At 30.0% G+C, this 24,185-nt stretch overlaps 6 protein-coding genes across 8 annotated transcripts; 4 read left to right on the forward strand and 2 right to left on the reverse strand.

Annotated features, from left to right (window-relative positions):
* The first annotated feature begins 2,696 nt into the window (after positions 1 to 2,696).
* Positions 2,697 to 3,480, forward strand: LOC119680148 (dynein light chain 4, axonemal). Its single transcript, XM_038092831.1, has 3 exons — positions 2,697 to 2,846; positions 2,917 to 3,000; positions 3,073 to 3,480. Exons 1-3 carry the CDS (start codon positions 2,775 to 2,777, stop codon positions 3,235 to 3,237), a joined length of 321 nt encoding a protein of 106 aa, XP_037948759.1. The 5' UTR covers positions 2,697 to 2,774; the 3' UTR covers positions 3,238 to 3,480.
* Positions 3,481 to 4,448: 968 nt separating this feature from the next.
* Positions 4,449 to 13,925, reverse strand: LOC119680130 (pre-mRNA-processing-splicing factor 8). The gene is made up of 17 exons (XM_038092806.1): positions 13,776 to 13,925; positions 12,894 to 13,543; positions 12,621 to 12,836; positions 12,352 to 12,564; positions 12,157 to 12,282; positions 11,311 to 11,730; positions 11,035 to 11,252; positions 10,753 to 10,979; positions 9,868 to 10,692; positions 9,603 to 9,795; positions 8,730 to 9,303; positions 8,514 to 8,664; positions 8,278 to 8,454; positions 7,924 to 8,215; positions 6,138 to 7,753; positions 5,351 to 6,082; positions 4,449 to 5,289 (listed from the first exon to the last, which is right to left on the reverse strand). The coding sequence occupies exons 2-17, from the start codon at positions 13,514 to 13,516 to the stop codon at positions 4,693 to 4,695; spliced, it is 7,200 nt and encodes a 2,399-aa protein (XP_037948734.1). The 5' UTR covers positions 13,517 to 13,543; positions 13,776 to 13,925; the 3' UTR covers positions 4,449 to 4,692.
* A 1,055-nt stretch (positions 13,926 to 14,980) lies between these two features.
* LOC119680139 (WD repeat-containing protein 89) lies at positions 14,981 to 16,646 on the forward strand. 2 transcript variants are annotated; one of them, XM_038092817.1, is made up of 6 exons: positions 14,981 to 15,165; positions 15,219 to 15,384; positions 15,436 to 15,999; positions 16,056 to 16,274; positions 16,327 to 16,429; positions 16,485 to 16,646. In XM_038092817.1, the coding sequence occupies exons 1-6, from the start codon at positions 15,129 to 15,131 to the stop codon at positions 16,620 to 16,622; spliced, it is 1,227 nt and encodes a 408-aa protein (XP_037948745.1). In that variant the 5' UTR covers positions 14,981 to 15,128; the 3' UTR covers positions 16,623 to 16,646. The 2 variants fall into 2 exon arrangements, with proteins under 2 accessions (XP_037948745.1, XP_037948746.1); XM_038092818.1 differs by lacking the exon at positions 14,981 to 15,165 and having other exon boundaries at positions 15,234 to 15,384; positions 15,450 to 15,999.
* A 78-nt stretch (positions 16,647 to 16,724) lies between these two features.
* Positions 16,725 to 18,777, reverse strand: LOC119680146 (ceramide-1-phosphate transfer protein). Of its 2 annotated transcripts, XM_038092829.1 has the most exons (4): positions 18,707 to 18,777; positions 18,534 to 18,648; positions 18,247 to 18,461; positions 16,725 to 17,276 (listed from the first exon to the last, which is right to left on the reverse strand). In XM_038092829.1, exons 2-4 carry the CDS (start codon positions 18,644 to 18,646, stop codon positions 16,981 to 16,983), a joined length of 624 nt encoding a protein of 207 aa, XP_037948757.1. In that variant the 5' UTR covers positions 18,647 to 18,648; positions 18,707 to 18,777; the 3' UTR covers positions 16,725 to 16,980. The 2 variants fall into 2 exon arrangements, with proteins under 2 accessions (XP_037948757.1, XP_037948756.1); XM_038092828.1 differs by having other exon boundaries at positions 16,726 to 17,276; positions 18,534 to 18,774.
* Positions 18,778 to 19,490: 713 nt separating this feature from the next.
* LOC119680142 lies at positions 19,491 to 20,956 on the forward strand. The gene is made up of 2 exons (XM_038092824.1): positions 19,491 to 19,598; positions 19,659 to 20,956. The coding sequence occupies exon 2, from the start codon at positions 19,664 to 19,666 to the stop codon at positions 20,861 to 20,863; it is 1,200 nt and encodes a 399-aa protein (XP_037948752.1). The 5' UTR covers positions 19,491 to 19,598; positions 19,659 to 19,663; the 3' UTR covers positions 20,864 to 20,956.
* A 226-nt stretch (positions 20,957 to 21,182) lies between these two features.
* On the forward strand, positions 21,183 to 22,646 carry LOC119680147 (lachesin-like). The gene has a single exon (XM_038092830.1). The coding sequence runs from the start codon at positions 21,750 to 21,752 to the stop codon at positions 22,341 to 22,343; it is 594 nt and encodes a 197-aa protein (XP_037948758.1). The 5' UTR covers positions 21,183 to 21,749; the 3' UTR covers positions 22,344 to 22,646.
* Positions 22,647 to 24,185: the final 1,539 nt, after the last annotated feature.

The following is a 24,185-nucleotide window of genomic DNA, read 5'->3' on the forward strand; positions in this document are numbered from 1 at the left end:
ACGATGTTATGAATATAGAGTATGTTCATTTTGCTACTATATTTGTAATACAGGCTGACTTTAAGAAGGTAACGTCTGTTTGTAAACCGTTTGTAAAATTAAAACTCAATAGCTGAGTTTTTATATATAACTTTTTATATAGACTTTTAATGAATTAAAACAGATTAAAATACATCAATAAATACAATTGGTATCATATAGTGATCTGAAAAGAATACTATTAAAGATTTGGCAAGATCCAACTTAGCACACTTTTTTGTTTCTGTGATCACTTTTATATTATTGATTAAGCGTTGTAAAACAGCGTTTAGATTATCAGAATTAATTCGACAAATATGCAGTTTTATTTTTCTTTCGTAATAAATTCATACAAATATTTGTATCGAGTTTCTATAATTATAAGTGTAAACTTGGTATAACACATAATTGATATTCTTTGACAGAGTAGTGCATGAATGTTTTATTTTTTACAGCGGCTCATAATGTAAAAACGTAACAGCGGCTAAACTTCTTTTAAAACATTTTTTGCAAAAATCCTTAAGTGCCCTACAGACGGCAAACGTCGGTAAGTGTTGGTCTTCTATAGCCAAACAAGTTGGCTATAGAAGACAGATATGGTTAACTGCTTACTTACATCTGTTTACTCTGTTTACTGTTTACATATATATATATATGTACATTTGAAAATATTGACAGGAACTCATCAAGAAACAAATAAAAATTTCTTTTTGTAACATATAATAATGTATAACAATAATGTATAATAAAAGTAATTATAATATATGAATGTGTATTTGATAATAAACTTTTAAAAGTTTATTATTAAATGTGTTTTCACTGTTTTTATCACATTTTAAAGCATTTATTGAAAAAACAAGTGATTACTATATGAAATGATAATAACCCACATGATATATTTTTTAGTAATATTATATTTAACTTCCTTAGAGCGAATTTTAAGGTTTAATTTTGCTCTTCTATGGTAGATGTTTAATCGTTTTTTTCTATTATTTTCAAAGCATTGCCTTTATATTCTTTAATTCCTATTAAGTTACAAATTGTGTATATGTAAATTTTAATACGTATCTACAACTTCTCGAGTGTTTATTCGTATCATTTCTTCTTTAGCCTCGCAGAAATATAAGATATTCGAATTACGAAGTGTTTGCTAATTAATTAATTAAATTAAACAATTTATTTGTTATATTTTTTTATTAAAAATCTTAATGTATTCTCAATTCGGTACAAACATCATAGCATAATTAAGCAATTGTATAATTACGGTATCAACCGTCAAGTTTTAGGGATTAATGACCCATGGCATACGAAAGTAGGCAATCAGAATGAAACAGATTTTTAAAACAGTTTCTGTGTTTTATTAAATTTCTTAGTTAAATTCTGTTAATCTTCAAACATTTTTTAAATATCAGTACGAAAATTTTACCCAACTACTTTCTGTATGTCCTACAACTGTCATGGAGCTAATTTATTCTAATCTAGTTTTCATTGAACCATTTTATATCTGAAAACCATATTGTAAAGTTTATCAAGCTTTGAATATTTTTCAGGGAATAACGCAGTAGATCTTACAGATCGTAATACCACAGTTCTTTTCTTGATAATAATTTAAATAAAGATTTAAACAGTCTGCTATTTCTATTGAGACTTAAAATTACCATTAAGGTTAACTTTAAAAAAGCAAACTTGATTTAAGTAACTTTTAAATGTTCTAAAATTTTAGGTACCTCTGAAAATGTTGGCATATACTAATATATTTGATTTGTATTCCAAAAAAAGACCAGATTAACCTAAAAATGTCTATTTATTAAATATTTTATCATTTGAAGTATAAAATCGTTGGTGAATAATTGAACAAAATTTTTGGTTTAAAGTGATTTTATTTCCTTACGTATTAAATATAATATTTGACAATTTAGCGACACCGGCTTTAACTAATTGGTCGGGTCCTGGATGCTACTATACTTCTATCCTTCTTATTTTAATGTCAATTCAAGTGGATGAAGTCAATTGATGTATGCAAAAATGATTTTGAACGTTTGTGTTGCGTTTATGAGCTTCAAATGTTATTCAATTTTATATAAAGAGGGTTGAATTGTTGATTTGCAAAGGAGACAGCTCATAAGACTGTAGACAGACAGGCACCCAATTGTTACTTTTTCTTTTAACCATCATTATATCTATTTTATACAGCATTCACGAAGTAGAAAATTATGACACATAAGTGTCATAAGTGCTCTGCGAAAGTAATAGTTTCGAAAGGGTTCCGTAAAGATGAGTTGAAGACATATTATATTATTTTACAATTTGAATATTTTTTTAAATTATTAATAATTTAAGAAAGGCGCAAAAAACTCAAACTATTCAAGAGTTTTTAAAAAAATGTGATGTAATTGAAAGTGGAACCCTACTCTTTTCCTTGAGTTCCATGGTTCGCCATTTCACTATTTTAACCCGGTTTAATAGTTAAAGGATATAAATTTAAGGAAACGGAAACGCATGCGCGATTTTTTATACAAGATGTTGCAAATAAAACTTCTTTTTAAAAATCAGTTTGTTTGTGGACATAAATTATGGAGGATAATTGAGCAAACCGACAACACAACGCACATGAAAAAAAAGAAAAACATTCAAAAATATTTTGATATTTTTATGTTAATATTCTACTGTCAAAGAAAATTTCGAAATTATTTTGTTGTAAATTAAAATACAATAAAAAATTACATTAGTTATTAAAATTTAAAGTTGTAAAAACTATGGCTGAAGACACTGGCAATGCAGATAAGGAAACAGACAAGAAAATAGTTCATGTGTATCCCTTAGTTAAGGTTCTGAAATTACGAAGATATACTTAATCTTATATGTTATTTATATTATTGTTATTGTTTTTACTTATAGTATTCAGATATGAATGAAGAAATGCGCACGGAGGCAATTGAGCTAAGCATTACTGCATGTGAGAAGTACTCATCGAACTATGAGGTAAGTGCGAAAATATTCAAACTCTTTCAGGCTTCATCTTTCTTACAAAACTAAAAAAAAAACATATTTCAGCAAGCTGCTCGAATTATTAAAGAAGCAATGGATAAGAAATTCGGTATTTACTGGCATGCTATAGTTGGAGAGGGCTTCGGTTTTGAAGTCTCATATGAAACGAAAAATATTTTGTATCTTTTCTTTGGAGGTAATCTTGCCGTTGTACTGTGGAAATGTTCATGATATATTTGCTGCCATCTGCTTACCTTGTGTATTGAACGTTTACATTATAAGCCAAATAATTCAAACAACATCGATTTATTAAAAATAATAATTTTGCAACAAATTTAAGTACCTAAATTGTGTGAAATCAAATACAAAATCACATTTACATTATAAAAAACTTTAAAGGAACTTGTGTGTGCTTCATAGCTGAACATTTTTTTATTTTAAAATTTATTGTATCTATGAATTATTTTTATAACATTTTACAGCTCAAATAAATATGTATTAATATATATAAAAATTTGCGTATTGTACATTGACACAATTTCTGAAACATAAAAAAAATATATGAAAAACCATGGCAATATTGAATAATTGCAAAATGTGATGTTTAATCGATGTAAAGCTCCCTACTTGGATCTCAAACACTTTCTTGCAAGTATTATTATGTTGTGGTGATTATTGTTACATCATAAGACAAGTCTAAAAAAGCGATATCTAAGGAAATGGATATATATATAAGCCCCTATTAGATGAATAAAACTCCAAACTAAAAGATTCTTATGTATATGCATATTATGATATCAATTTATTTGTTTAAATCTAATATAGGTAGCAAGCTTCTTTAACCTATCCTTTACACTTACTCATAAGTTTTACCAAACTACAACAATGTAACAACCACACCGTTATTGTTAATAGCAATGTAGGTTCCACATCAAACCCATCAAAGACGGTAGAGCAACGTTACTGTTCGGTCTTTTAAGAGCTTGTGTTATCTCGTCCCATCTATATGAGATCAGTATGAGATATAGTTTTTAGCTACCGGATACGCAAGATTCGGCTATAACATTAATGAAAGTTTCTGTTTGTCTGAATTGCTTATCCATGCTTATCCGAATCTCAGAATGGATACAGGGGATGTATGCACATCTGAGGTCAGTTATTGCTTAGTCTGATGAAGTGATAAACAATAATCAATTTAAGGCGTAAAGAAGAAAAGGTTATGAAGCAACCTCGTAGTTAATAGAGAGTAAAAGTGCTCCAGTGCACTGACTGAACTAGCCTCAATATAATAATAATATTTATATACAGATTTAATTATAGCATTAATCAATTAATTTATTATTCCAATTATTATTTAAACAATTAAGTTTATGATAACAATATTTTATTTAGTTTAAAAAAATAGTTTACTTCCAAAAATAAGTTTATACGAAACTATTTGAATTTCAAAAATGGTAGGGTTTTTGTTATAACACATCAGATTTTTAAAATGCTTACTGAATACATTTTTAATTTGACTGCAATATTTGATTAAATGTCAAAAAAATGTCAGAATCCTAAAATTTATAAACTAAACTATTTCTTATTCTAATTTGATAATCTTAATCTAAGTTTAAAGTGACTTTTTTATTAGAAGAAAATAAAACACATCAATTCAAATTAAAAATTAAAACACACATTAAATACTTAAGCATATACATCCTCCCTATCTGCGCCTGCACCATCACCACCATCTTCTAAGTTAGAGAATAAGAGGAAATGAGATGGGCGATGAACTTCATGATAGAATTCTTTTGGATTTGCTAATTGTAATTCATACTTCATATTTGCGTCATGACGTACACCCATGAAATTATAATTCCAGCTGCCCTGTGCAGGCACCATAAAGAACCCAAGAAATTTGTTTGATAACAACATTTGTACTCGTTCATAATGTGACGGTAAATAACCTTTGGGATTGTTGCCCTTGTCGGTGTTTTTAGAGCCCCACTCAAAACCAGAAGGTGTTAGTTTGTAAGCTGTTAGCGAACAAGAACCCGGTGTAAATGAGCAAGTGATGACAATTGTTTTTTCACCGTCCCACGTAGAATTTTCTTGCATAATTTTAGCATGTGTTGTTATATCTTGCGGTGATAATTGTGGCAATTCATTTGGTTGAGTATGTATCCAACCTAATGGTTCCATATCTTTGAGGTATTGATGGGTTGGTAACGTGTTTGGCAGATTGATCGTTTGGTGCGTACCCCATTGTGGTGGCATGACAATGCAGCGTATTTCTTTTACCTGAAATCATACATACAGTTTCATTTTAGTTATAAAAAAATAAAAATATAAATTTTTATACCTGAGGATTATCTGGTGGACTGACGCCATACAAATATCCCGCAATCTGTGCACGCAAATCCGATATAGTAACAAACTTTTTCAGTATGTTCTTTGGTAATATATACGTATATCCAGTTTCCTTAATGTCATCTGAGCTCACGTAGATATGATTCGTACGCAAGTGTAAATTTGTTGCTGAAATAGCACGTACGCGCCATTCTGTTTTGGAGCTGAAAGTTTGCGTTTCATAATTGGATGTAGTTGAGGTAATAATTTCATCGCCATGTTTATTCGTCGTTCTCGTAGTAGTTGCAGTCAATTGGTTTTGTTCCTTTGTTTGTTTTTCAATTTCAGCAATTTGCTGACGCTGGGCTGAGGGCGCGCTGATTTCCATACCAAGTATTATATCACGGATTTCAGATTGCGTCAGTGAGGCCACGTTAACATTATTCTTTTTACCGTAATCAGCAAGAATTAAATCTTTAAGTTGAACTTCAACTTTTATCCATTCTTCATCGGTTAACGTTGGCCAAATATGATGTGCCTCGGTTATTGTCGTTTTGTCTGGCTTTAATATGATTTTCGTACGTTCAGTATTAACATGAAGTGCGCGCAATATCAAAATTAAACGACTGAAAGCAGTGTATGAGGATATGGTTTTAAGCCAATCATCATATAAATTGAACAAAACCATTTGAGGTTCAGTAGCTTTAAGTATAAGATCACCGAATTTCTCCACTTTAAGACAAGCCTGTAAAATAAAAAGTTAAATAACTTTTTTCAATAAATTTTAATAAGACACTTACCTGGAATGGTAATTGAAGTTCAGAACCTTTAATTACAATATTCGGAAAATCTAATAAATGAACTTCAAGTGGATCCAACATGCCTTTACGTGTCACGATAATTTGCTTTGGTTGTTCTTCTACGGGCAGTGAACGAATCAAAGCAGCAACTTCTTCAGCTGTTTTCCATTTTGCCAACTGGCCTAAACGTTTTTGGCCAGCCCATACCGATGTATGAATAATTTTCAAAAACAGTTGACCCGTACGTGGATTAAAAATGAAAATTGCTCCATTAATGGGTTTCGTTGTTAAATTACCTTCAAACGTCTTGTGAATAGTTACGCGGTATACATTTGTATCATCAACGAACCAAATAATTTGGTTTGAGAAGAGTTCACCATAATTTTGTGAACTCAAATAAGGTTCAGTGGGTTCTGAAGAATACAATTGCAATGCTTTGCGTATACGTTCACGTAGTACATACAAAGCTGGATTCGCTTTCATTATTTTGGCCATCGCTTGTTGTATAAGTGTTTTACAACCTGGGAACCAATTGCCATAAGCTGAATGCAAATTATATGCTAAATCAATGGCAATTAGTACACCTGTAGGCGATGGATAAATTGACATATTATCTGTTGTATAGTCAAGAAATTTGGCACGTGCATACCGTTCCACGTCATGGGAATCATAATCACCCCAACGTAGCTGTATATCCAGCCAATATTTTTGTGTGGTTGTATTATCCATGGTATCTTTAGAATCTGCTAGCAGTGAAGGTCTTGAAACATTCCACTTATAGGCTGGGAAAAGCAAAATATCCGCACATGATGAATTCATTTTATACGATTTACGCGGATGAATTGTTTCCTTTTGTACTGTTTCAATTTCAAGTGCATCTAATTCTTGATCAAAAACCTGACACAAATCCATAACAATAGATTCATGAATTTTTTGCCATAAATGTGCACGAAATATTTGAATAAGCGAAATTTTTAATGTGGGAATTTTACCGTGCATAAAAATACCAGTTAAATCCAGTTGTACCTGAAAACCGACATAGACATTAGCACGGTTGATTGTGGGCGACCACCAAAGTGTAAAACGGCGATTGGGAATTTGATTCAAACCAGAACGTTGTGCATTAGTCAATTTTTTGTATTTCATAGATTCTTCAAATCCAGAAGCCTTTTCCCAGAATAAACCTTCCCATGTTGGGAAATATGTACCCTTAAAGAGTGTATGTTCCAATATACCTTCCACGCCTCCTAGCGCTTGTATCATATCAGTACGATAATTATTCAAATTCCACAATTTTCCGTCATGGCGCTGATGGGTCCACCAGAAAGGATTTTGTTTAAGTACTTGATATTGTTTAAATTCAGTACGTATACGCCAACCTTTATCGTAAGCTAGAGTATGTCGATCTTTTTGGAAAAGCGTATTAATGCGTGGTATGCCACGGTCCCAACTGTCTTCAAGATCCTCTAAAGTTAAACGACGGTTTTGTGCATTTGCTTCTTGTCGTTTAAGTGCGTATTCAGCCCAAACGCGTTGAGAATCGATAAATTCACTTTCCCATGGTTGTATGTAACGATACAAATTCGGAATTAATTGATCCTCATCATGAGACATACCTTAAAGCCATAACAAATAAAATACATTAACTACAAAGAATATTTAAGAGCTTTTTGAAATATATCACTCTAAGATAATCTAAGATTTAGATCTAAGATTATCTCTAAGATAAATAAATATTTTTATTTAACTACTTATTAAGAGTAAGTAATATTTAATTAGAACTTACCAGAACGGAAATGTGTTATTCCCACATCTGTTTGCTTGGACCATCTAAGATCAGACTGGGGTATAAGCACGTGACCCATACTCAACATACCTAATCCACCCAACTCTTTGGGAGTATAAAACACAACAGGTGGAAATCTCGAGGGCATTTTCGAATTAAGACCAATTTTTATACGTGTTTGAATTTTGTTTTCACATTTAACAAGCAAATCCAAAAGCTCTTGCGTATTTACAACCGCTTCACGGAAATACGTCATTAGACCTATTAATGCAGTATTCCATTTGTTTACAATCTGCAAATTGAAAGTTCTTTTTATGACTGCACAAGGTAAAACTATTAATATTTATATATTACTTTTGTAAATGTCGTGGAACCAGATGCCATTAAAATTTGACGAACACGATTGTGAAAACGTCCTAATGATTCGTCATCAACACGTAGGAAACATTGTGCCGTACGTTCTTTAGTTACTTCGTTTTGTAAATTCCAAACACCATCCCGATGTGTGAATTCCTCATTTTGAGTGCGACACTGAAAACGTAAGAGTTTATACGATATTAAGGGAAGGTATAATATACAACATTAAGTACCTTTGGCAAAATTCTGCATTCGAAACCGCTCATATTGAAAAGCAGATTTGGATTATCTTTAGAATAAACTGAAACAAAAGTATTTTCCCAATTAATTGTAGTAACCGAACGGGGAAGTCGATTTTTAATATCCCAGAAAACTGCACGTCCACTTTAAGAATGATAAAATTGAATATTCATTAATGGAATCATTATAAAATCAATTGTTAAGCTTACAGATTAACGTCATGTTTCATAAGACGCATTCGTGCATCGCGAGGCCAACATTTTTTATTATTGTAACCAACAATATTCTCATTATTTGGATCTGGGTGTTCAGTTAAGTAGCGTTGTATCAAATCACGTGCCTCTTCTGCTGTAAACCTGAAGAAAAGGTGAATACGGTCTACATAACGACAGTATAGTCGAATTGGATGAGCTGTTTCTGTAACAGTATCTTGAAAAGTGAGAAAATCATTTGGCATTTGTGGCGGACCAGCCATTTCACTTGCACGGTGTAAGCCAAGACCAAGCAAGTCTAACACCAAACCATAATATTGTGTTATAAACGATGAAAATTGTAATCCGCGTATAATGCCATAACTGTTTGTATGATTCATATCCTTATAATTAATAACAACATTGTTTTTGGCTGTCATATAATCGGCAATGTTATGATCAACAATTAGACGTAACAAACGATTAAGTAAAGTCAAGTCAATTTTCTCATAAAGTTTTTCGAAGCGTGATTCTAGAAGAACATTGCATTCGCCCTCATTAACATCCCAAACCTCTTGAAGATTGTTGATTCCTAAAGAAATTGAAGCAATAAAACTATTAATTAAATTATATACATAAAACTGTTGTATGATCAGACAATTAGAGACATTGAAATAAGTTACTTAACAAATAAATAATAAGGTAATTTTGCCTTGAAATATTAAACGTTGTTTGAAAGAACCACAAGCGTGAGGTTTGCAACAAGGGGATTTCAAATACTAATCACTTTGCCACAAATCACACACATGAAGTGCATATGAATCTCGTGAGATAAACTCGGCAAATAAACTCGTCAATACGATGCTAAGAAGAAAATGCGTTTAAAAGTACCTTGGCACCATTTATAAGCTAACAATGGTGGAGGTTCGGTATCACTAGGTTTGATCCATGGTGGGAATAAACGACGTTTATCTGCTTCGTACCACAGATACTGATCTAGATAAGCATCAGTTATTTTCTCTAAAGGTTCCACATCATAAACCGGTATTAAATGGCTATATAAGTCCATGAATTCGATACCAACCTAAATAATACAAAATAAAATAAAATTTAGAAATCAAAGAATTGAAACGAACTGAAAAAATGATCAAGTAACCTCTTTAAATGCACGTTGTGTAAGTAAATGACGCTTAATACGAGATAGAGCTTCATGTGGATTATCGTAAGCTTGCTCAATAAGTCCTAATTCTTCACGTTGACTTTGATTAAGACGCGATTTAACGCTATAAGCTTCTTTTAAGCGTTCAAGTGCTAAGATTAGCAGTTTTGTGTCATGCTTATATGAAAGTGGTGGGAATGGTATGGGTGCGAAACGACGTGACTCCAACCAATGAACTGTTGTTGTATATATAGCTACAGCTTCCTCAGGTGATATGTACGGTCCATCTTTTAGGTAATTATGTTGGCGTTCTTGTTCAGCTTTAAGATATAAACGTGTCAGGCGCCCCAAATTTTTTTTACAAACTGTTTTATCTACAGTCGCACCTCGTCTAATACGTTCACGATTGTAATGGGCTGTATTTGTCCACCAATCAGCTTTCATTTTAACATAACGTAAAATCATATTTTCAATTGGTATTGGCAACCCCGGTACTTTCCATGGTATATTGGCCTTCCAACAACGCCAAGCTTCTGATAAGTGTTGCAATATAGTACGCGCTTTGTTCTGCTTAATACCTTCTGGCATCATATCTACAATATCGTGCATAACAGATGCTCTTAACTCCAAGTCGAAATGCGATTCTACGCGTTGCTTGGTAACAGTTTTGGCTACGCCTTTAGAGTGACGTCCTTCAAATTGTCGGGAAAGTAAATTTCCTAACCAACGTTCAAGTAGAGGCGTGATTCCACGCATGAAAAAGAGCCATACACGCCAACCCGGTGCCCAAAATCCGCAACCAGGACCTTTGCCAACAGGACCCTGAAAATAAAAAGAAAATTTCATTACCTTAAAATATTATCTCATTTTAAGTTTATATACCGTATTAAAACGATAATAAATAAGATGTTTTAAATCCTTGCACATGCGGATTTGTCGCATAAGTTTGTATTTGTACCGATACATTCCTGTAAGTTGGCCCACATGTGCAAATATATATTGTAAGCCATCAGCTAATTGAAAGGCGTCAACATTGTTGAGGCGGTATTGTACGTGTGAATCAATAATGAGCTTCGTTAAACGCAAAATTTCACGACACAAATGAAAAGCTAAAAATTTAAAAATTATAATCACAAATTAACTTTACTATTTGTAATACCTTACCATTGCCAAAACGAGACTTCTTACGTTCTTTTGTGGTTAATGTCTTAACGGGCTTTAAATTAAAATTATAATCCAAATGCAAATAATTTAAGTTTTTACGATGTATTAATAAATTTAACATATTATAACCTTGGCGACACACTTGCAATCCTGCCTCAACCCAATCCAAAGTGGTTGTTTGGAAAAACTTTGTAGCTTTAAAGGAACGGAATAAATATCTACAATATGTAGCACATTAGTTTTCAATTAGAATAGAGAATTACCTTTAATAAATACCTTTTCTTTTGCGGTTTCGGTTTACGATGTTTTAAAGCATTTAAAACATAATACTTTAATAGTTTTTGATAACTAACGCGGACTTTTACTGGATGTCCAGGTGGACAATGTTCTTTATACCAACTTTTAACTAAAGGTATATCAATAGCACGTCTTGATCGACCGGAGCGTAAATTGAAGGGCCGCGGTGCCCAAAGTAACGCTATACCATTTGCAGTATTATCAGTATATAGTGGCGTGTCCTGTAAAAATGGCTGCAAATCTTCAGGCAAAGAAAAATCTTCGTCGTCATCTGGTAGCGGTTCTTGTACTTTAACAGTGGCATGACGATGTGATATTGGATTAATCAAGGGATCGAAATAAAATGCTGGCAAGTCAGGATCTTCAGTTTTGATATAAACCACATTCGGTGTGTGATACCTACAAATAAGAGTAGTATTAAAAGTAAAAAACAAAAAATAAATATCTAAATAAACAAGTATTTAATAAACTTTATGCTATACACATTTAAATTGTCAATTTTTCTTATATGAAAAATATATGAAAAATGCTGATTCGGCATAACGTCTTATTGATTATTATATTATATGAGTAGTATATTGTTATTAATATAAATCTGGTTTTCATTAAAATTTGTTTGCAAATTTAGCGGTTATGAAATAAGTTCAAATATCATAACCAAAACATATTTGCGCCGATTTGGAAAATTTTTATCGCATTAGTAGTAATTTTCTTATGCGGTTTGTTTAATATTTCACTGAAATTTGATTAAAAAAATTTATATATTTAAACTTTTTCATATTTTTTACAGTGAGTATTGCGAGTCTAAGTGGAATTTAAGCTTACCAAGAGAGATGCACAAAGTGCGGCATGTTGTTGTATAAATATGGAAACGCAATACGATATTCCGTACGTATAGGCTGTCGTATAATGACTTTGTTGATGTCATTAAATTCATTCCAATCTTCATCACTGTAAAAATAATAAAAAAAAAACAGTATTAAAGTAATATCACACATATATATGTTAGAAAGTATTTACCCAACGTTATGATCCTTAATAAGGGGTTCAAATTTGGGACCTCCAGGTATAGCCATATTTAACGCTTTTGCAGTAAAGAAACTTTTAGGATCAAAAAGGTAAAAGAAGTTATCGTCAACTAAATCAGTCAACAACTGATTTGCTAAACGATATAATGTGGCTAATTGTGGTAACGTTAGATTCCATTTTCGATAAGTAGTACCATTTACATAACTGCAAACAACAAATTTTAAAATACATATATATTTTAATATTGTGTATATACATACGGAGAACCAATTAATGGCTTATGTTCATAGAACCATTTGTATACTGCTCCGTCTTCTTCTGAATCCAAATCAATTTGAATAGCTTCCAATGGTTCAACATCTAAAACGTTATCAGCATAATCCAGTGGTGGTTCTTCATCATCGAAAGGTGGAAAACGCATGCGTTTGAAGTGTCTTCGATCACGCTTTTCACGCCTCATCATTATCCACATTGTGCTAAAAAGAAATATGAATAATTTCTCCAAATAAACACTAAACTAAGAAATCACATACCCCCATTGCGCAATGTAAATAGGTTCAACTACCCAAGGTATTTCATTAACAAAAGTTATAGCACCTGTTATATGATATAATACCTGTACATCACGTATCTGCTCCCAAGGCATAGGCATATTCTCTAGAAGTTTTAACACTGCATGAGGCATGTATTTTAGTGCACCTAAATAAACACGCTTATCGTGACGATATTTTCTTGATGTCATATCACCATGATCACGAATAATTTTTCGTATATGCTCTGGAGGCATATCTTCTTTCTGCGCATCAACAAAACCAAATTTTCGTTTTTCTGCAAAACGTTTTGATTGCAATTGATGCCATTTTAGAGATTTTTCCTGTAATTTCTCTTCGGTAATTATTTCTGGTTTTGGAATAGGCACCTGGCCTAACTGTGGTTGCGAATTACCACTATTTACAGATGTTTGTATACCATTGCTAAGAGATGCAGAAAGCGGTGCACCAGGAGGCGGTATTTGTTGTATTTGATTAGCCATTTGTTGTGCGTGCAATTGGGCCTGCTGAGCTTGTGCAGCCACAGCGTATGCTTGCGCTTGCTGCTGTGCCATTAGTTGTGCCGCCCATGGATTGGGCGGTATCATATATGGTGGTAGCGACATTGCTACCTATTTTAAGATGTAAGTTCTCTATTGATTAAAATAGTTAGATTTAATTATTTTTATATATGCAAACAAATTTATGATTATATGCACAATATCATAATTTATATTTGTACAAAACTTTTATTAATGTAAAATTATAATATTTGTAATTTAGGTATATATATTCGTAAAAAAAAATTTGGCGAAATTAATTTCCGGCTGCGATTTTTGCGAACATTAGCATTAAGTTTTTCAGTTTCTTATAAGTGCAACTTACATATGAAATTGTACCTTTAATATGTCGTTATTATAATTATCAACTTTTTTGTTATTAAAAATATAAGATTATTCGATTTTACAACCTTAAGCAAAAGATTTTATTGAGCGGCGTGAAAACGTTTTCAATACGGTAATAAACCAGACATTTTTACAATAGTCAATAGCGTTGCCATTTTGCAGTATTCACTATCAAAACAGTGTTGCAAAATGTAATAACATACAATAATTTCATTCAGCAACCAAACAAAAATGATTGCTTTCAAACAAATTTATTTTAAAAAACATTTGAGATATTTATATAACTAACTTAAGCTGTGTGCGAGTTCGAGTAAATTGAGGTAAAGTACATTGAAATTTCCTAGGAATTATTTGCACTGCACTTATATAAATATTTATTTATTTATTTATTGTACTTATATATTATATATGGTTAATAGTTTTCAAATTTATTTATTTACTTTATAAACATCTCATAAAATTTCCACAATGGTAACACCTTATTTATTACCCTACTCGAAATTCTGGTAAATATCATCTTTCGCTACCATACCCACATAATTTACTATATCCTTCAATTTACCATCAATTTACTCGAACTCGCACACAGCCTTAATAAATGATTAAGAAACATGACAATAAACTTTTAACAATAATCTTTTTAAGCGAATAAGGGGACTTGCAGCAACTCCAGCAATCATATAATAAATAAACGATCCACAATGTCGGCATATTGGTTTTAAAGGTGTATTTGTTGTCTTTCATGTTAAAATCAGTTGTAAATATAATAGTAAGAGCAACACAACATACGCTTTATAGAACTATTTAGCTAATTTACTAATGTACATAATTGAGTTGCTAAATATAAAAATATGAAATCCCCGTATTGTATTATATGCTTCAAAAATATATTTATTATACTTAATTATGAGAATTAAGCATGTAGACTGTTTTATTGAGAATAACTCGTTTAAGTTAATGTCAGCTTAAATGAACTGGCATTAAAATTACATTGCAATGATCAAAATATATATTTTTGTTTTTGTTAATCATAATTTCATATAATGTGCAAATCAATTACGCTTTTTATTTATTTGACATAAACCATTCAGCAAAACAATTGCATAGCATTTATTGTCATTTGAATGCAAAATAATCGTACAACTTGAACTCATTGTAAATATACTAGCCATTCAATAAATTTTCTGTTAGTTTATTCTTATATGTACTAATTATGTTTAAAAATGGTATTAATTTTACTACAATCGAAATTTACGATGAAACCCTGGATTATCAATTCATGTGTTGCTTTCATACATAACATGAGGAGCCGCATTTTAGGTAAATAGAAAAAATGATAAAAACAGAAAAGTTGAGCGGTTTTTTAGAAGGTAAAAGATTTAATTATGAATGAAAATGAAGATAAGTCATAAATTTATTATAGAAGAGAAGAATTCGAGCTCAGAAGGGGAGAATGAAGAATCATTTGAAGATGGAGATATATGCGAAGATTACGAGTTGGACAAAATTTTTCCATTTAAATATAAATTAGCTCAAGAATATGCGGTCTCACTACAAAAAGAATATATACTTAGTTTGTGTAGTGATAGGTAAATTAAAATATATAGGACTTAACTGTTAATAACACATGAATAAATTAGTACTTTTACAAAAGCTGCAGCTGGAATATCAAATGGAACGATTCAACTCTTTGACGTTGTTGCCGAGCGTGGTTTGTCAGCTCTTCGTTCGGACTTTACGCAAACTCCAGGCAGTGGTTCCACTGTTTGTGGTTTACGATTTCTAGATGAAACATCAAATTGTTTATTAGTTGGCACAACAAATGGTTATGTGCGTCTTTTTGACTTGCGCGCACAAAGGGAACAAGCTCTTTTTGATACAACTTCAGAAAGTTCTACATCAAAAACTATAACTAGCTTTGATTGTAACGCAAATAGTCGTATTCTTTGTGCCGGCAAAGAAAAATATCAAGATAATGTATTTTTGTTATTCTTTGATATACGTGAACGAAGAAAGTTGGGTGGTTATTTTGAAAGTCACACAGACGATATTACAAGCATACGTTTTCACGAAAGAGACCCTGATTTACTATGCAGTGGTTCTACAGATGGTTACATAAATGTATATAATATCAAGGAAGAGACAGAAGAAGATGCACTGTTGACTACAATCAACACAGAAAGCAGCGTTGATAGATTAAATTGGTTTGTATTTAAAAATTAAATTGAGTTCTGCTTTAATTTAAACAAACACATTTTAGGCATAAAAATGTTTATGAGCAGGATATTATATCTTGTATTACTCATACGGATTTTATGCTTTATAAATGCGAAGATGGTGATGAAATTAGTAAATTTGAACGACCTGTTATTAGCACAGCTATTAAGCGTACAAATCCTGCAAACTGCAATATAATAAATGTCCACAATATGGTTGATAATGATATGTTTCTTTTAGTTGGGACCAATTTACGCAAAGGGTAAAATAATTATTGAAAAATTTTAAAAATGTTACAATTATTATATTTACAGAGAAGTTTTACGTTCATTGCATGTATTTAATAAGACCTTAGTGCCATTATCTAACTTTGAGGGTAATAAACAAATCGTACGTGAAAGTGTTTATGATATGAAGGTAAAGTTCTGACATTAAAATACATTAGACAGATTCAACTTTCTTTTTTTTTCAGACTAAATGTTTACTAACAGCTGGAGAAACTGGTATTGTGTCCCTCTGGACTCCAATTACTAACGAGGATTCTGACTGTACTGCTTCTAAATTAAAAGCAGTAAAGAAATACAAAACAAAAAAAATCAAACCTTATTAACAGATTAATATAGAATATTTCTTTCAATACTGTCACTATTTTTAATTTATACCAAGCTGTTAAGTAATATAAACATATATTTCTGCTTAATGAAATTTGATTACATTGGTTAAAAAACATTGCAAATATATATACAGTTTTTTTTAATAAAACATTAAAGACAATTATTTAGTACTGAATACTATAACAATTTGAAGTTTTACATATAATTAATTTCATTTAAATAATAAACCACATTGCACACAAGATAGATACATACATTTAAAGAATATAATGGAATGAATTTAATTAGTTAAATAATTCACATATTTCTAATTTTGGCAGAAATTTGGAATTTTAATAAGCTGCGTTTTTATATTTAAGGTAAACCATGTAAATCAAAATGTGTATATAGACTATCTGTTCTTTCGTAAACTGTTTTGGTATTTTTAAGCATGTCAGGTAGAACTTCTTTTGCGCGAGGAACATTGACGCAAACACGTTTGAGCAATTCTCCTTGTGTGGGTAATGCGTACATAGCTAATACAGCACCTTTACGTATCATCCATGGATGATGCTTTCCGAGTGTATCGTTGTACACCTCTTTTGAACAATTATGTAGTTTATCATGTTCTTCAAGTTCAGATAGACGATTTAAAAATTCATAGACAAATTCTGAAAAACAAAACGGATAAAATATCATGTAAATATTGTATTTTGAAGAGATATACAAAGGTATTTAAGCTTAAGACTAGCTATAGATTTGAAAAATAAATTGTTTATAATAAATGGAACACATTTAGTATGTATTAAGAAAAATAATATATAAAAAATGTTTGAAAAAAACTGTTATATACGAAATATATTAACCATTATTTTTTCAAAAAGTTTAACAATGTATTTTACTTTTTTAGTAAATACTTTATTTGAAGTTTAAATTAACTGTTCAACAATTCGAAACCACATGTTAATATATAAAAAATATTTTTCTAAGAAAAATGTTCAACAAAAATTTTAATTACAAAAATAATAGTTTTTTAGTTTTCCTTTTTATAATTATAATATGAATAGTTTTTTTTTTAAGTTTTTCTGTTGTGTGCACATACACAAAGAAAGAGCTGCTACCAATGTAGATATATGCTCATATATCAAATTAGAAAAAATTTTCCATTTTGCTATCTGCTTTCTGAAGCATCAAAATGATAAGTGCAACTATTTTTATTTGTTCGAACATTGATTAATTATACCGAATTCGGCAAATCAGCTTTTTGTGCTATGATTTTAACAGCTTGAGCAATGTTTTCATTAAGTATTATTAAAAAGTAATTTCAGTAGTATCAAGAAAGCTTCTGTAATATATAAAAATAATCAGATATGATTTAAATTAATTAACAATAGATTTAGCAAATTTTCATAAATTTGGATTAATTAAATACTAAACTTTCTTATTACTATTCATTTTTACAAATGAAATTTTTATTTTCTGGTACTCTCTGTAATATAATTATTTTATAATAAATTTAGTAATTATTTATAAAAAATATACGCTAAGAGTAGGTACTCTTTTATAAATAAATAACTGATTTTCACTATATGTAATTGGTTTTTGCAAAATGTTTGCCTTACTATATTCATACATTCTTACCTAACCCTCTGTGTAGCCTTAATAATGTACGACTTCCTGATATATAGTTTTTATCCTTTAGCAGATCAGTATTAATTTCATATTCTATCATAGTTTTTATAGTTTTGAAGTTCGTTGTAGTGCCATCATTGCTCCGAAACTCTTCCAATATGTCAATTTTAGAACGTACATCGCTACTGACAAACCCAAATACGCTGCCCATTAATTGAAAGAATCTAAAATAAAAAATATCAAACCATAGTTAAAAATTAAGATACATATTTATAAAAAATTGTTATATTTTATACTTATTGATTTCTTCGTAAGCTTGTAAGTATTCACCCAAATGAATGTCATCTTCACCGTGTAACGAATCTTGAAAAGTTTGTCCAACTTTTTCAATATCAAAACGTTCTGACATTTCTAAAAAAAAGTTGATCACTACAAGAACAATAAAATATATTTAAAATCTATAAATCACAGAACTTCTGCCCTCTAATATATGAGCTGTAATACTGCAGATTTTATCTTTGTGCTGATATCTGAATAAATAATAATAAATGCAAGAAAGGCGTACTTTTTTTTTAACAGCTGATATTAGTAGTAGCAACAAAGTAGAGTTTTATTAAAAAGTAGTATATAGACATGTATATAGTACATGTCTTGAAAGCAAAAAATATGAATTTATTTCATTGAATTCATTTTTTATTATTTTCTAATGACTGAAGTTTACTGAAGTTATCTAATTATAAGGTGGAAATATTTGAAATTAAATGATATATATGGTATTGCATACATTTTTAAAAACTACAATATGTTAGAAATTATAATTACTCAAATTTATTGACAATTCAAATATATACCACACATTCTTTTAAACTGGTAAATGTTATTTTCTTCATTCTCCGGGTGTGATTTTCGTTTGAACGATTATAATTTTATAAACACAAACTCATATACATAATTACAAATATTTCGAGTAAGGCATATAATAAATAAATTAAATAATGTCGTTTTATGCTTATAAAATATTATTTTCTGAACACGTAATACTTTATATTAATATAAATGAAGTATATTTTATAATAATAAGAATATTAATTATTACTTTTTGAATACATTATAATAATAATTCATTATTATATAAATGTAATTATTTTGTTGAAATTTTACGCATAATAAAAATTATTTAAATATAACTTTTTATTCGAACACTTTAGCAATTACATTTTTGTCTAACAAATTAGGCTACGGAAACTGTCAAATTTGTAACTAATCTATTACAAAGCAAATACCGTTTTACTTGATTCTAGTAAAGCTGATTGTTGCGTTTAGCTAACTGTTTTCGTTTTTCTGTAAAATCGTTTATATTGGTAAATTAAAAAAATGTGTTTATTGCTATATTATGATATGCAATATTTATATAATTTCAGATAAAATGGCACCAATTTCGTCAATTAATCCAGTCCCGCCACGCGGTTTGAAAGAAATAGCGTTTCCCACTCTCAAATTAAGTGAGTTTAGGGAGTTGGTAAATGAAATAATGCCAATCATTAAATCAGGTGGTCTACTTGATGTTGTAAAGTTCGAAACTTTTGTATATAATATGGGGCTATATGGGCTTGAATTGGAGCGTAAAGATGTGCAAATGATGGATAAGTTATTTTGTGATTTGAAAAAGGCATCCACAGATCAACGTTTTGGTTTAAATGTTAGAATTCAAATGCTTAAATTATTAGATTCGTACAATAATCGTTGGGTTGATACTCCCTCTTTTATTATGAAAAATGATGAAAAAACTGTGCAAACAGTAGCAGTTAAGTCAGATATCAGAAATGATCTGGCAGAAAAAAAGAAAAACGTTATGAATACATCAATTTCAGTGATCAAAGAGAAACCTGTTTCAGCTAAACGACTGTTAGCATTATTGAAAGAAGTTAATTCAAAAGAAAATGGTGTCACCAATATCGAACGTAATTTAAAAGAAGATAAAGTATTGACCAAAGATATTGAAGTGGAAGATGATATGTTTGAAAAATTAAACAATGTCGATGAAAAAATAAGAGCACAAATTATAAAGATTGAATATTTAAGCAAAATTAAAAGTTTAACCGGTAAACCCAAACATTTACGTCCAACACCAGTTGCTGGTGAACATCGTAACAATTTGAACTTACCTGACACGAGCTTAAACCGCACCACAGACGCTTTTGGATCTTTGGTTAACAGAAGTCGTGAAGGTGTAGAACGGATTGTTAACACAAATGCAAGCGAAAATAGAAATGTAGAAATTATTGTTTGTGATGATGTTGATTTTATAAAAATATCATGCTCAAATTATGAAAAATGTGTACATGTTGCAGAATTGATAAAATCACATTTTAACACTACTGACTATTGTGTTTGGCGAAGTAAGTTAGCTATGCCTCTTTTAAAAACAAAAGAAGAAATTTGTGAACGTAGAAGATTCTTCACACGTCAAGTGAATCCATCTACCAAATATAAAAATACTGAAGAAGAACCCATTAAATATACAAAAGACTTCTTATTGGCAATAAGATCTCAGATGGATATGGATGAAATTAATTCTGCAAAAATGAAGCGGGGTATTTTGATGACTAAGTCTGCTGCAGCATAATACGATTTTATTGTTCGAATAAATCATATTAACTATTATCTTTCCTAAAAATTAAATATATTATTTAATAAATAAAAAACTTACTAAAATTTACTAATACGATGTCGTATATATAATATCATATTTATGATTAGCATTTGAAGATGGCTCATTTAAATTTCTACCACTTCATATATATATGTTGATTTTAAATTTTTAATTTGAAATATTAATTATATTTTTAAAAAATGTTTCAACATCAATATACATTTCTTTAATTAATTGAAATAAAAATCATTAAAATCTACTTTGAATATTATGTCTAAAATAATGTATTTAGTAGAAAATCTCTCTTCATATAAAAATATTTATGAAGAAATATTTGTGATATACTTGGTTGAAGTACATATACAGATAAAGTGTGGCAACGTAAAATAATATTTACGGCGAAAATATCTGAAGGCGAATTTATCTTTAATTTGAAGGAGTTTCAAAACAACTGGCATTCGCTTTATAACGTTTGTCGCATAAAGACGTATTTGCCGAACAAAGCTAACGAAAGCTATTTACAAACTGGGCTTAAAACGACATAAGGTATAGAAACGTTAAGTAAGAAAAAGAGAAGCTAATATCATTAGTTAGAAAAACTAGCCAACAGCATCCGTGTTTTAAGTGGTAAAGAAAGAGAAAAACGATTATTTGAAGTGCAAAGTGATTTCTTGACTCAAAAGCTTGTACGTAAGAGCGTTTTTTTATTAATCTTTATTAGCAGCTTAGGGTGTGGTACAAGAATTATAAAAAGTATTCAATAATTTAAATGATAAAATTCTATTAAAAATTTAAAAATATTAAGCGATTTTGTAAGAAAGTGATAAACAATTTTTTAAAAATTTAACAACTTGTGATAATGTTGGCTAAGAGTAAAAATATGTTGGTAAGTTGTACTAACACCTGCGCTGTGCTTATCACACTCTGCCTGTTGCTGGTCCAAAGGACGCATGCTCAACGTACGCCAACTATATCGTATATAACACAGGAACAAATTAAGGATATTGGTGGTACAGTGGAATTTGATTGTTCCGTTCAATATGCAAAAGAGTACACCGTGCTTTGGATTAAGACTGATACAGATCCTGTCTTCCTTTCGACTGGCTCTACGCTGGTTATAAAAGACTCACGTTTTGCTATGCGTTATGATCCAAACTCTTCTACTTATAAATTACAAATAAAAGATATACAAGAAACTGATGCTGGCGTCTATACCTGTCAAATAGTTATGTCCGTGACGCATAGTGTGAAGGGTACTGTAAAACTTTCAGTACGACGACCACCAGTCATATCTGATAATTCCACTCAGTCATTAGTTGCAAGCGAGGGCAATGAAGTGCAAATGGAATGCTTTGCCAGTGGATATCCAACGCCAACAATCACCTGGCGTCGTGAAAATAACGCCATTTTACCTACAGGTAAGCTTAAAATTTTTTTTCTTTTACTTAATTAGTACATTAAGTTCTTTTAACATACTAGTATAACTAGATACATAATTTATAAGAATTTCATGTGTATGGAGCGTACTATTGACTCATTGATGCACATTTTTAGTTGACCTTAGATACGAGTAAACAAATGGAGGAGATGGGGGTATCGCGTGACTAGTCACATTAAATTGTATGTGGCAAGTAATGCACATGTATTTTTTGCTTTTAATTTATGAAGTCGATAAACCTTAACGATATATTCTGTACAGATTCTGGATTACTGACTTTACTTAGATAAATGTTGCATATTTTGTAAAATAAAATAATCACATTAGATGCTTTTATTGTATAATTTAAAAGTATATTATTTATATACTTCAATATTGATAAAACACGGGTAGAATTAGAGGTTCATATCTGAGAAATAATGAGAGATATTGTTCTGTATAGAATTAGTGTTATACAGATTTTTTATTATTTATCAATTTTTTTTTTTTTGAGAAACTTAGACTATATTAAACTATATTTCACTAACAGCTGTAATAAGAACTGAATTACTATGTTGAAAATGTATTAGTCAGCTTTGCTTTAGGTCTGAATTGGCACTTGTTTCATAAAGAAAGTTACCTGTTCTAAAATTTCTATAGTCATATTTTCATTTTCTAGGATAATTACTGTGCAAGAATTTTATTACTTTATTAGTAGAAATCTATTGAAATTTATAATTATTTGCATTTTTCAAAGAACAACTAATTATTCCTTCAAATAATTCTGTTAGATTGCGCACCTTCTTTGAAGGTAACACTTGTTATCTACCTAAACTCAGTATTTCCAAACAGGTGAAAATTTCATACAATATAAATTTTACACTTGTGTAGGACGTCTATCACAGAAAGGTAATTAGTTATGCCTTTACAAATTTTTCGTTTTCTCTGTTCTTAGGTATAATTTTCTTCCTATTATGATGTTTAGATAATTATTTAAAATGCACCCTCTTGGCTTAAATTTTTTCTAATATATTATTGCATAGTGATCTTTTCCTTCAGAGAAAATTATTATGGTTTCAGTAGGATTTAAAATATACTTTGTAAATATAGCTTGTAAATATAAAAATTTATATGCATATAGTTAAAAATTAAAATGTTACAATATATTATATATATATATTCTATTCTATACTAATTTTATAAACAAATCCTTAATTATTTTTATAATAAACAAATCCTAAAAGATAAAGATCATTAAAGAGTAAACGCGTATATGTTATATGTTAACTGTTTTATTGACATAATATTAAACTAATATTTAATATAAATAAGATAAACTAATGAGTCTAGCATTGCAATATGGCTTTAATTTATTATGTAGATCAAACATTTATTGTCTCATTAATATATGACGAAAATTAATATATTACGTATTCAAAATAAAATAAGCCAGTAGGTTATAGAAATAATAATATTTATCTATAAATACGTCAAGATCATTTTGATATTTTCTTGACTCGTATTGTTTGGTGAGAAAGGTGCAAAATAAATTTTTGATTAATGTAATTCCAGTACACCATTTCCCAGGTTTTTTCATTTTTTAAGTAGTCAATTTTATTATTTCAGTTTATAAACCTATTTAACAAATGACTTTAAGCCAATATAGTATGTAATACTATAGCTCCTTTTATTATATATGTATTGCTCCAACCATTTAAATATATATATTATGTTAAAAATGTTTTATAATATTATTATATTGTTAATTGTAAAAATTTCCGGGGTAGTAGGTTTTTAAAAAAAGTTTTTAAACCTAAAACAGTGTAATATGTCTTCTTACATTAGCCATATAATTCTAACAGTTGGAATTCAATGCTT

The sequence above is a fragment of the Teleopsis dalmanni genome, chromosome 2 (assembly GCF_002237135.1).
Source record: "Teleopsis dalmanni isolate 2A chromosome 2, ASM223713v2, whole genome shotgun sequence".
Classification (NCBI taxonomy): Eukaryota; Metazoa; Arthropoda; class Insecta; order Diptera; family Diopsidae; genus Teleopsis; species Teleopsis dalmanni.